We start from the raw sequence: 13111 nt of genomic DNA, 5'->3' as shown, positions 1-13111 counted from the left end.
AAGTAAAGGTACATAGGAATCTCCGTGCCTTTTCAATCTTATCTCGCGGCAAAACAGCATGTGTTCATTCACATTGCCTAAGATCAAGGAGTTTGCGCGTAAACAACGCGGAAGGTTGCTGCAGATGATCCTATCGTTCGCTTTATAAAAAAAGGTTGTTCAAGGGGGGAAAAAAGTGGAATTCATTATCTTTCTTAAATATTACTCCATTTTCCCAGACTTCTCTTGGTTTTTCTATGTATTTTCAAATTTCCCTGACACTTGCACTGAGTAAAAACAGGGCGGGTGCGTGTTCATATAGTTTAATTTTGCACACTCCTAAATTTATCTTAAGTCTAAAGTATGACCGGGGCGTACCAAGGATTTTCGAAAGGTGGGATGGTTACGCATACTTTTTTTTAGTATTCAGGCCTCAATTTGCATTCTTTCCCTGCCTTTGACGTTCATTTTTCTTATGAATACTGGTCCTAACGACCCCCACCATCCCCACTTTGGTACACCACTGCTGTTTGCTTCTTTTACCCCCACTGGACGAGGTTTCTGATATATAATAATTTTCCCCCATTTCCTCGACTTTGTGAAGATAACCGCCTCACCCCAACGTTGGAACTTTGATCCTCATCCACCTATGAATCATGTCAACATATGGACAGGCCACCTGTTAGCAAAGAATCTGCAGCACAGCATACCCGCTTGACGTATTCAAGGATACAGGAGTATTTATAAAAGGAAGGCCGACACTTGTACAGTTTTTGATAGGAATGGAATATTGAACCAAAGTATATTCTCTACCTATTCTAGCTTCCTTTCAAAGTACTTCCCTTGACAAAGTAGTGCAATTGAGGAACTTAGTATTTACAAAATAAATGACATATCATCGTCGCGACTAGCCAAAAGTGGCAGAAAAGCGACAGTAAATAAGAAAAATCAAACAGAAAATTATCTAGTGAAGTCAAAAAGGCTGATCTTGAAAATCATGCTTTCATTTTATCGAGATTTCTGTTTGGAAAAGATCAAATAATGTATAGCGAGAGAGAGAGAACATATGGAGCGACCAAGTAGTGAAAAAACAATTTTTGACCAATTTTTACGGACTGCTGAAACTTTTCCAGAAAGGCACTTCTAAACTATCAAAAATCCAACTGACAATACGTTTATCTTATTAACGTTTGGTTCGAATGTAGTATTAAATGAAGAGAGCAATCATAAACATAGTGGCAGGTACATGGAGATTATTACCTACGACGCGAAAACAAAATTCTCAGAAAGCATACATTTTGCCACACTCTAGGTATATATATATTTTTTTTTTTTGTGAAATGCTTAACCAAAAGTGGGTTATAACACCCACCAACACCCCACCCCTTCCCTTGCGCACGCCACTGTATACAAATGAATGCTCTATCTGCCCCGTGTGTGTGTGTTTGCCACCCACTTCAATAAGCGACGTCCAGAAACGTATGCCAGCGTTTTCCACGTGCAAACTTAAAACTAATTCCCGGGAGCAACAATTAATGTGAGTATACAGGTATAGACGTAATGCATTTACGATTTGAGGCTTAGCTAAACAAATGCTGATACCAATTGTACACTTTACAAAATCTTATTTTCTAACGTACTGTCCATATACTACAAATATCAGTGTGTTAAGTATGCAATACAGAGCAATTGTGTAGTTTACAACCGGGAAACAAATTTTCACTGTTAAATTAATTAGTTCCAGTGGGATGTCAAAGATTTTCGAAGGGGGGTTACGTATACTTTTCTTAGTAGTCAGTCCTTTTCCTGCTTTTGACGTTCTTTTTTCTTTTTAAGCAATGCTGGGCCAAAGGGGATTTATGACCAGCTCCAATGCCCCCTATTTCGGCACGCCGCCGATTAATTTAATTATTTCAATGATGGCATTGAGAGTAGAGTGATTTGTAAAAAAATTACTACATATCGCAATTATATCTGAAAAATTGTTGCTAAAAGTTCCACGGCAGTACAACGGAGCAGAAAATTGGCCTAGAACCACAATACAATACTAGGCACATAAATTCCGCACAAACTATAAAACAAAAATCTTGCACACAACTCTTTACGAGATTAAGTGGAAGGTCTCGATTTTATCAGGTCATGCGAGATTATGTGGCTTGCACTTACAGAAGCTATATTTGCAATTACAAGATGATTACACAACGATCGATTTTTATGCTGCTTCTATATACCCACCTTCTGTCATACTGTTTTCGCATTATGCATGCACGTTAGTTATGATATTTCGTGTTGCACAAAAATCTATTCTCTACGCACGTGAGCAAAATAGCAGACGATATTCAATACTGCACTTCGCATACAGATCTACGCTCCGCATAGATTGACAAGTTTATATAAATGGGCAACTTTTTGACGTCAACAAGCAGATACATTTATATTTTCACACAGAACTGAACTTGAGTGTACAGCTCAGGGGAAATGTTACAACTAATATCGAAATCGAATTAGGGTCGCGAGAACAAATGCGAGAAGGTCATTTCTGTACCCTGCCAAAAAAAATCTCTCGTGCCATATCAAGAGTCACTGACATATATGATGTTGAATAATATAGCACGAATAAAAATTAAAAGACATGGTACTTACCACTCATGGTTAGCACTACAAAAATTCACTCTTTACGCCCTTAAAGATTTACTCAAACTCTGCTCATCACAACACTGACCAACCCTCTTTCTCGCCGGGTTCGTCTCCTTTTGAACATATAAAACCCGAAAAGGAAAAATGAGTAAAACCCGAGAAGGAAGAATCAGAACCATTGGAACGGAAGCGCCACTGAGCTGCTGTTTTCACTACAGTCAAACTACAAGGGAGAATTCTATGAGAAATTAAACTGTCGTACAATGCAACCTAGTCTTTTCTTTCTTTCTAGTTCTATTAGAATTTTGAATCCACTTAAAGTAGTACATAATACCAGTTACATTTATTCCATGCCTATACAAATATAAAGACGCGACCAAACATTTCTAACAAGTCAATTTCAAATTTCCCTGTTCCATTATGTCATGTGTAGAGCTGATATTTTTCATTTGATCTGTATGAGGTTGGTGTGTGTGAAATTAGCACTTTTTATATAATTTCCAAGTCGTCGTCTGTGTTTCTAGGCTCCAGAAGAACAGGCCTGTGTTATTTTTAACGTTAATCCTTCGAAAATTTTATATGGTGTACTATAAAGTATAGCGATTTATATGTCCTGTTTGTTGTAGGCTCAAAGGTGTGTAGACATATTTTTCTGTACATGAGGGGAGGCGATCCTTGCCAAACGCAAGCATGTAATATTCAGAAATGCCTTAGAGGTTAGTACAACACCAGGGAGTTAAAAGCAATTTGGATATACGGTCAAAGATACCTGCACGTAAATCGTTCATGTCCTTTCACGTTCTACAAGCTTAACACCTGATGATTTCATACTGTGTTACGTAGGATGGCCCAAGTTCCGATCGTTCAATTGCGAATTCTAGGGTGTTCGGGAAAAGGCACGTAAGGTACAAACTGCGACTTTGTGTGCGCTTTCATCTAAGTCACAGTATATTATATTAGGTACCAGTTTCATAGATCGGAGACACATTAAAAACGGATATTTTGTGTTTCGCATGGTTCGTACTTACCAATGTATTTATTGTTCGGGTACTATTATAGTATGGGGGGTGACACCTATAAATCATATATTTCGTATTTTTTACATTGCTATCGTACTACTTTGGAATGCGGAACATTTCCTAAGGTGAAGTAATGCATTTCTAACTAAGGTAATGTCTATTTCTTATATTTACGAGTACTTCTTGTTATTTCGATTCTGTAACACATTATGGCGGTCGATAGCGTACTGGTTCAGGGCGCGTTGTGGGAGTGTTTTGTCGATTTATGCAGTGTTGCAACCTCGTTCACCAGAAAATACCTACTTTCGTGCCTGGATTTCACAAACCATTGACGTTAGCCTCACAAACCATTGATGTTAGCCTCACAAACCATTGATGTTAGCCTCACAAAACATTGACGTTAGCCCCACAAACCATTCGTTAGTCCCAAAAACCATTTTCCGTAAGGTTAGGTTAGGCAAGCATAGTTAAAAAAAAAAAATACTCGACACGTCATGTTCTAGTGAAAACACGGCAAGTTTGAAACACTGACTATGGGGTTACATCATCTTAACACACGGAACATTGTGCTCTCATGCAGAAAGCAAATGGCGGCAGCAGAAACAGTGTGTCGGACAGAGATTTTCGCAGAAAACAACATGTATTCGCATTAAAATGGATCAAAACTACATTCACGAAATTCCACAACGCTACAGAAAATGATTTCCATAAGTACTTTCTCCTGTAAATTTGAAGAAATCCGTCACCCCTATACTATAATGTTACCCTGATATCAGTGTTTCCAAACTTATTAACCGAAAAATGCCCCACAAACTATTCACAGAAGGTTTTTAAGCGAAAATTGAACCACAAACTATTCACGGAAGTTTAGGTTAGGCAAACATAGAAAATTAAATTTAAAAAAAAACACTCACGTCATCTTGTAAAACTACCGCGTGGTTGCTACAGTAACACTTATTAACAGAAAAATGATGCACAATCTATTCACAGAAGGTTTTTAAGCGAAAATTGATCCACAAACCATTCACAGAAGGTTAGGTTCAGTTAGGTTAGGCAAATCTGGAAAATTAAAGTTGAAAAAACAAAAACCCACTCACACGTCTTGTAAAACTACCACATGGTTGCTACACTAACAGGGGGTTACATAATCGAACGCACGGAACATTTGATTCACGTAGTCTATGGTAATGGTTGCAAGAGCTATCATGCATCGGAGATACATTAATGTCGAAAAATACATGATTTACCGGCCAAATAAGTTGAACGAAGGGAGAAAACACTTCCACGAGCTTCCAAAAGTCTACAGAAACTCAGTTCCGTAAGTAGTTTCTCCTGTAAATTTGAAGAAATGTGTTTTCACTATACCATACTGTTACCCAATTGTGTATTGCGGAACATAGTTCAAGGTGCCATTATGCGTTTTACACCAATTTTTCACATAGTAATTTTTGTTATTCCTTTTTTCGCTTCCCTAACACAATATGGCGGGCAAAATTTGACTACAGTAGTGGGTATGCAGTGTTTCCAACCTTCTTCATCAAAAAATACCTACTATCGTGTTCGTCACGTGTGAAAATTGTACACGGGTAGCTGACGGATAGCCCCATGAACCATTCTGATAAGGTTAGGTTAGGCAAGCATAGTTATAGAAAAAAAAAAGTGTTGGAAACACTGACGGGGGTTACATCATTAAACGTATGCAGCATCCGGTTCACATAGGGAAAGCAATGGCAATTGTGCATCTGTGAGATATTTCTCTTGAAAAATACATAATTTCCTGGCCAAATACATTCCACGATGAAAGAAAATACCTCAACGAACATTGGAAACCTTAGAGAAAGTCATTTCCGTAATAGTTTCTTCTGTAAAAATGAAGAAATGTGTCTCCGATATGTCAAACTGTTACTTACTTTATATTATGGCTGTGATGTTTGCTGCTAAAAGAATAAGCAAGAAAACTGCTGTAAAATTTCATTTTTTGACTTGTGCTTTTTCCCAAACAGCATAGTGCACAGGCCTTTTTTTTTTTTTTTTTTTACATAGTCTGGTTTCTATTAATGTTATATTTAGTGAAGCTTGTTTTGAGAGTGCTATTAAACCCACATGTTCTACAAAGCCAAATGGACAATTTGGGTTTACTTATCCTTGAATTTGACTAAGTACTGCTCTTTTTGATAGTTGGTCAGCAATGTCGATGTTTAATAAATGTGCATCATAGTTTTCATACTTTGGAATAACAGCATAGGCCTCCCGATGTCGCAGTGGTACAGTCATACCCTTGTAGTCAAGGGGTCCCGGGTTCGATACCTGGTTGAGGCACATAGTTGTTCAGATCCCACTTTAAACTGTAGGTCCAGTCCCAATTAGCCTTACTGTGCATAAAGTGGGCTTAAAATCAACCCAGGAATAACAGCATGTTTTATTGAAACCTACTAGAGAGAAATATATGCATATTCAGCCCAAGTTCAGATTGTGTAATTCCTATTATTATACCCTTGCATTCATGCACAAACTGAATAGGTTTACTTATGCACTTTGTTTCTTTTGTAAGAATGAAACTCCCATCTCTCTCGTGTTGTTCCATGAGTAGGTAGGGTGAGACAGAAAAGGAGACTTTACCCGTGACCCTCTGGAGAAAGTGAAATATTTTGCATGTTTATGAACATTTTCAGTTGATTTTGCTCGTGGAAATGTGGTATTGTGAAGCAAAGTGCATCTCTTACCTTAGCATGTTACTATACCGTGTAGCAGAAGAGTCCGTAGGCTTTGCACAAGTGAGTATAGCACCCAAAATGACTTTCCACAACTGCAGCTATAATTTTACGTAGTTAGTTTAGGATTGCTAGGTTTGGTACTAGACTTCTTTCGCTATTTTACTGTGCATGCAAACAGTTTTTACTAACAAAAATTGGCGAAAGTACTCCAAAATTTCAGGTTTTAACTTACACACCCCATTCTTTGTTATCAAATATCTCTGTTATTTGTGCTTTCCTAATCCTATAAAAAATGTGAAATACCCACAGGATATACTGAATTCTTAAACCCACACATTCTACGGAACCAAATTAACAATTTGGGTGGCACTTATCCTTGAATTTGTAACCACTTATCTTATCTTACGTAAAACATTGAAATCTGTAGATTCAAAACAATGACAATTCTCGAGGGGGGTACAATGGGTCAAGAGCCCCGAGGAGACCAGCAATTGGGCAATTTTACCTTGTATGATCCCATTTCACATAGTCGTAACAGTTGGCGAGTTCTCCTCCACAAAAGTTCTGATTTCAGACATTGAAAGCATGGTAACCGTACAAAATTAACCTTATTTTGAAATTTTGCATCATGATAGAATAAATATTAATTGCTTAACAACATATTTTAACATTTGTTCTCTTTGCATTGCAGCAAACAATTATCAGGTATCAGCATGTGAGGAATTTTTTAAAGCTATGAGAGAATGCTGTAAAAAGTGGGGTGATATGTCAGTTTGTTGCTCAGGATTTAAAACACCACCACCAGAAGAAGAAATAAATCTAAATAAGAAGAATTAATTGTATTAAGAAGTATTGGATTTGGTCACATTTTTCACAAGTTAGTAATATGTTGTTCATAAGTGTTTTACAAATGAGCATGGTATCGCCGGTACCAATATGTTAAAGAGTATGAAATCTAAATCTAGCTATTTCAAGATTTTCAAACTTTTTTCTTGTATGCATGCATTGCGTACATTGTAGGATTATTATCAATCAAACTAAAAATAAATATCTCATGAAGGGAGCATGTGTTCTCTTGAAACGTTACATCAAAAATTGTGTTTATTTGCATAAAGTACAAGAGAAAGTATATACGAACTGGTTTCTAGTTATTTATCATCCACAGAAGACCATAATTTTGAATCTTTGTCTCAAGGATTATTTGTTTTTCATATTGGGAATGATAGTTACCCCCAGACAATACCTGCATTTTGAGCATCGCAGAATTTGTACTAAGAAAGTCTTCTAATTTTAACAAGAAAATTACAGGGTAATGACTTCTCTCCTGGAGAAATTTATTACTATGCAGCTTGGCAACAAACACTGAGTGCATGTGAGAGGAAGTAAGAGGTTAAATGCTTACTACAATGTGAATGCGTGGAAATGTTGTTCAGTGTCAGCAGAGAAATAATTTCATTGTGTAAGGGAGCTTTCAGCTTTAAGCAACAAGCAGCATGGAGAATTAAGGCTAAAGCAGCAAGTGACTGGTGACGCAATGCATGCTATTGAGAAAATGGCCCGGTCTGAGTGACATGTGTCACTTCGGTCTGAAATATCCCTAAAAGGTTAAGTCAAGGCAGTTTCAAACATTTTCAAGTGTTCAAAGTTTTACAATTATATTTTGACTAAAAGTAAATATTTTGAAAATGAGCTCCCCAAAAAATATCATCTATTAAAAAATAATTATTTTGAACTCAAAATTACTAACCCAGGAATTGTAGCTTTCCTGGCGACGTGATTTGAACAGGTGTTCTCGGATTACCAACCACGTTAGATTGCAACGTTTCGAGCACATACATTGCTCTCATCAAAGAGAAATATAGAAATGGAGGCCAGTGGGGGTTAAATATATGACAATTATGATGCGGAATTTGGGTTCTGGTTTTGGTTCAATTTTGGTCCTCCTCACTCCATGTCTTGAGGACCATCCATAGACCACCATAGACCAAGGCTCTTCTCCGCTCAGTCAAGGATAACCTGGAGCTACGGATTCCAGGAGTATACCATATTCCTTGTGAGTGTGGGACACCATACATAGGCCAAACAGAACGCACCATTGAACATCAGCGCAACATCAGATTATTCCAACCTGAAAAGTCAGGACTTGCAGAACACAGCATCACAGAGGGACACAGGGTTTTATTTTCTGACATAAAAATAATAGCCAAATGTGCCGGGCACTGGGACAGACGAGTAAAAGAAGCCATAGCCATATCATGGGAAAGCACCAATCTCAACAGGGACGTGGGACTCCAGCTCAGTCACGCCTGGTATTTGCTCCTCCATAAAATCAAAGCTGCAGCCAATAACAACAACAGGATCCAGAGTGAGCCAATAAGACAGAATCCAAATTCCGCACCATAACTGTCAATATTTAACCCCACACTGGTTTCCATTTCTATGTTCTCTGATGATGAGAGCAATGTATGCGCTCGAAACGTTGGAAGCTAATTCCAATTTAACCTGGTTGTTAACCCGAGAACACCTGTTCGAATTATTACTAACACATTTTCTACTATTAAAAGGTGCAGTATAAGTTTTTGCCCCAACAATGTAAGTTGCATACTGAGGTAACTTCACATCAAGTCAACAATGCCACAAGCTTAGCTCCAACTGTCAACCATCTTTGTTTCTCTCTAGAAGTTGTTAATGAAGCAGGCTGCAACACAAGTAAGTCATTTCCATCATTGCAATGGACCAGTGACTTATGCCATGAATGTATATATCATGTAAATTACTTACTATGAATGATTGTCTTACATTTGGACTTAAATCCAGGCATGTATCTATAAATACTTTGTAATAATAATCAGGAATAGTAAGTATATATTATTACATGAATAGATACTGTACAAAATGTACAACAAAATACATTCATTGCATATCTTATTCTATAATGCTGTTCCATCAAGTAAATTAATGTCAAAATAAATACGAGGGGATATCAAAAAGTAATTGAGTAAATTTTTTACAGCGAAACTGAAATGTATTCACAAAAACTGAAATATACATTTGAAAGTACATTAGTTCACCACCTTTCCACGAGATGGCAGGTGTGTGCATCTCGCAGTTGCTTCAAAATGGCAGCTACGCTTGAGACATTCGACACAGATGAGCTGAGGAGTGTCATTCGGTTTCTGTGGTCAAAGGGACAGAAACCACCTGAAATCTATCGTGAGTTGTGTGCAGTGTATGGTGACACGTGTATGACAAATGTCTGTAACTGGTGTGCAAAGTTCAACACAGAGCATGTAAATTCCTTCGATAAACCCTGTTCTGGACAGCCTCGCACCTCCCCCACACAGAGCAATGTTGATGTGGAGGCATTGATTCAGGAGGACCCGCGGTCAACAATCCAAAAAAACAGTGGATGCAGTGTTTCATATGGCAGTGCTTACTCCATCATCCATGAAAAACTTAGGTATCACAAAGTGTCAGCGAGATGGGTCCCCAGACAGCTCACACCACAGCATATGGAGGACCGTATGGGATACAGTGTTGAGCATTTGCTCCGGTACCATAGGGCTGGAAACGCATTCCGAATCGTGAGTTTTTCATTACACCCCTGAACGAGAGGGACACAGTATGGTATGGAAACATACAAACTCGCCCCCAATCAAAGAATTCAATACAACCCCATCTGCAGGAAAGGTTTTGCTTACAGTTTTCTGGGACAGCCAGGGTGTCATTCTTGCTGATTTTGGGGTAAAAGGAGCAATTGTAAATGTTGCTGCATATTGTGCCACAATCTCTTTAGGAGGTCATTCTCCATGAATGCTCGTCCCCATGTGGCTGCATCAGTGACGCAAAAGGCCAATTCCTGGCATTGGGAAACTCTCAAGCATTCAGCGCACAGTCCAGACCTGGCCCCATGAGACTTTCGCCTCTTCGGCCCATTGAAGGAACACCTTGCCGGCAAACACTTCGGCTGTGACACTGAAGTTGTGACAGCCGTGCATCGTTAGTTACGTGTCCAGCTGAACGATTTCTACCACATGGGCATCGAAAAATTGGTGTCACTGTGGGACAAAAGTATAAATGTGAATGGATGTTATTTGGAAAAGTAGAGTAATGTTCACATTTCAAAATGTATATTTCAGTTTTTGTGAATACATTTCCGTTTGGCTGTAAAAAATTTACTCAATTGCTTTTTGATATCCCCTCATAGATACATGCAAGAACCATCGACTTTTGAGGTGCTGGTTGGGCCTTCTTTCAGTGCATTTATAACAATAGTTTTTTTTTAACATGAATTGTAGCCAGATCGCTGCTTGTGTATAAAGTACCATACCGTGTGTGCCTGCTCGTGTAAAATAATGAAACATGCCTGCTAGAGGTGTGACCATGTTCACCTGCAGGACCAGGTTTGCTATGTAGAACATTCTCCTACCCCTGCACATGATCGTTATTCAGGACGTTCCACTTCACTTTGATATTTGAGAATGTTCATTTTTCTTGTAAACGAATGCTCTATAATCAGTGTTTTCATCTTTGCAGGTTTTTGCCATGAAGAAAAAGCCAGCACCACCAAAGTATCTAAAGAAGCAGCCGTGGATAAATAGAAATCCTAGGCTTTTTGTTGGAGTCTTCAGTACAACAATGCTTCTGGCATTCTTCAGCAAACCACTGTATGATGCTTTCTTCGCAGAACGAGTTCCGGCAGAGTTAGCACAGAAGAGATAAAATAATATATATTGAAATAGTGCTAGTCCTTGTGTTAGTTTTGTGAGCCTAGTGTTCTCTTGTCAGCAATGGAATCTGTCAGTAAAGCGAGAGCCCGTTTGAGAAAATATCCGCAGTTGTTGATAGAATGCAAAGAACAGGGAGCCATCTATGCAAAATGTGTTCTTGCCGAAGACAATATCAAGAAAGGAGCGTGCACAAAGGAATTTGAAGCTCTGAAAGCGTGCTTGCAAGTCGTTGCTCGTAGAGTTGGCACTCGGTTGTAGTCATTTCAGGGTATTTGTCAGAATCGAAGCGAAGGAAAATGAAGATTGGTACGCATATGCAGCTGGCATTCTTATGCCGTGTGGTCTGTATCCTGTACGGGGAATGCCAGGACCAGACTATGGTCGTTAAGTACACGGATGTGGACTATCAAGTCTTTATGGATGCTTCGAGGCACATTGTACAAGGTTCTTCTCCGTATGCACGTCACACTTACCGATACACACCTTTAATCGCCTTACTGTTAACTCCTTGTATAACCGTGAGTCATTTGTATGGGAAAGTTTTGTTTTCGTTACTAGACATTTTGGTAGGTCTATTGATTTATTTGCTAGTCAAAATGGAAATTCGGGGTGATAATTCTGAGCGAACTGCTAAATTTTGTTCCTTCTTTTGGCTCTATAACCCTCTTCCAATCGTAGTTTCCACTAGAGGCAATGCAGAATCCATAATTAGTGCTCTGGTTTTGGGAACTCTGTACCTTTTCAAGAAAAAGGTTTTCGTTTTGACTGGCATTATTCTTGCATTAGCAATTCACTTCAAATTGTACCCAATAGTGTTCAGTCTTCCTTTGTATCTTGCTCTCGGGAAACAAAATAGTTTCCGAGCATTATTGGATATAAACAAAGCTAGGTTTCGGTTAGTAACATCTACAGTTAGCACCCTTATCATATTGACAGCTTTTTGCTATTACATGTATGGCTATCAGTTTCTAGAAGAGAGCTACCTGTACCATTTAAAAAGACGTGACACACGTCATAATTTCTCTTTGTACTTTTATATGCTCTACTTGGGCTTGGATTCCACATCAGCCATTTTGAACATACTCCTCTTCTTACCACAAATAATTCTACTTCTTGGCTTTTCGTTCACATATTCAAACAACCGAGACCTGATCTTTTGCTTATTCGTGCAAACGTTTGTTTTCGTGACTTACAACAAAGTATGCACGTCCCAGTATTTCTTATGGTACTTGTCCATTTTGCCAACCTGCCTACCCAAGTTCTCTCTCACCCCCGTCGAAGGTGTGTCTCTGCTTCTGATCTGGTTTTTCGCCCAGTTCTCTTGGCTATTCCCGGCATATTTTCTGGAGTTCGAAGGAAAGAACACATTTCTGTACATTTGGCTTGAGGGTATTGCCTTTTTCTGTGCCAACATCGGAATTCTAGCCAAGCTTATCAGGAAGTATAACGCAAATCAACTGTCGGATGCGAATGTGCACGACACAGATAAGAAGACGAGTTAGTGACTGTTGAACTCACAAGACTGAATCATAAGGATTATCCCAGAAACTGGGATTATGTGGAAGTAGATAGTAGTAATAATGTTAGTGAAAATTGAAGAATATGTACATTGTTAAATGGTTTTATGATCTCTATAGAGGTCATTTCAAGAATTATTAAGTGAGAAATTCTATAGCAAAAAAACATAATTTTTTTTCTAGAAATTAATAAAATTACTAGTCTGAGAAAATAAACCTTTTCGTTCTATTTATCCTCGTACGAGGGCCACTATTTATATTTTGAGCCTTGGCAACACTGATTGAAGTTAGGCGCGATTTGACGTTTGCACAGAATCGTCTGGCATTATTGACCATAACGTACTTCAAATGTTTTGTCAATAGCTTGATTTGTGTTGTTTATGTTGCCTTGGAGATTGCGCCACAACATTAAAATGGAATTAACTCTTGAACATTTTTGTGCGATGATTTTTTACGATTTTCGACGTGGATTATCAAGACAAGAGTTAATTGATCAACTTACTTCCACATTTGGC

The 13111-nt window shown here is 38.4% G+C and overlaps 3 protein-coding genes across 4 annotated transcripts in view; 2 read left to right on the top strand and 1 right to left on the bottom strand.

The window, feature by feature from the left end:
• The window catches only part of LOC145982003 (uncharacterized), a 111157-nt gene extending 108413 nt beyond the window's left edge, over positions 1–2744 (bottom strand). For both annotated transcript variants that reach the window (XM_083115537.1, XM_083115539.1), the window contains exon 1: positions 2623–2744. In XM_083115537.1, the coding sequence (XP_082971663.1) occupies positions 2623–2629 (7 nt within the window). In that variant the 5' untranslated portion in view covers positions 2630–2744. The remainder of the gene's footprint in view (positions 1–2622) is intronic.
• A 6177-nt stretch (positions 2745–8921) lies between these two features.
• LOC145981818 (uncharacterized) lies at positions 8922–11213 on the top strand. Its single transcript, XM_083115252.1, has 2 exons — positions 8922–9058; positions 10886–11213. Exons 1-2 carry the CDS (start codon positions 9038–9040, stop codon positions 11069–11071), a joined length of 207 nt encoding a protein of 68 aa, XP_082971378.1. The 5' UTR covers positions 8922–9037; the 3' UTR covers positions 11072–11213.
• Positions 11214–11239: 26 nt separating this feature from the next.
• PIG-M (Phosphatidylinositol glycan anchor biosynthesis class M) lies at positions 11240–12805 on the top strand. The gene has a single exon (XM_083115251.1). The coding sequence runs from the start codon at positions 11376–11378 to the stop codon at positions 12579–12581; it is 1206 nt and encodes a 401-aa protein (XP_082971377.1). The 5' UTR covers positions 11240–11375; the 3' UTR covers positions 12582–12805.
• Positions 12806–13111: the final 306 nt, after the last annotated feature.

The sequence above is a fragment of the Lepisma saccharinum genome, chromosome 30, assembly GCF_977018435.1.
Source record: "Lepisma saccharinum chromosome 30, izLepSacc3.1, whole genome shotgun sequence".
In the NCBI taxonomy this organism is placed as follows: Eukaryota; Metazoa; Arthropoda; class Insecta; order Zygentoma; family Lepismatidae; genus Lepisma; species Lepisma saccharinum.
The sequence above is the reverse complement of the archived record's forward strand: the minus strand, read 5'-3'. Positions and strand labels throughout refer to the sequence as shown.

Excerpts from the sequence above, each read along its gene's own strand:
- LOC145981818 (XM_083115252.1), top strand. The coding sequence starts at position 9,038 with ATGAAGCAGGCTGCAACACAA. Across the intron at positions 9,059-10,885 it reads TGAAGCAGGCTGCAACACAA|GTTTTTGCCATGAAGAAAAA; the intron begins GTAAGTCATTTC and ends TCATCTTTGCAG.
- PIG-M (XM_083115251.1), top strand. The coding sequence starts at position 11,376 with ATGAAGATTGGTACGCATATGCAGCTGGCATTCTTATGCCGTGTGGTC.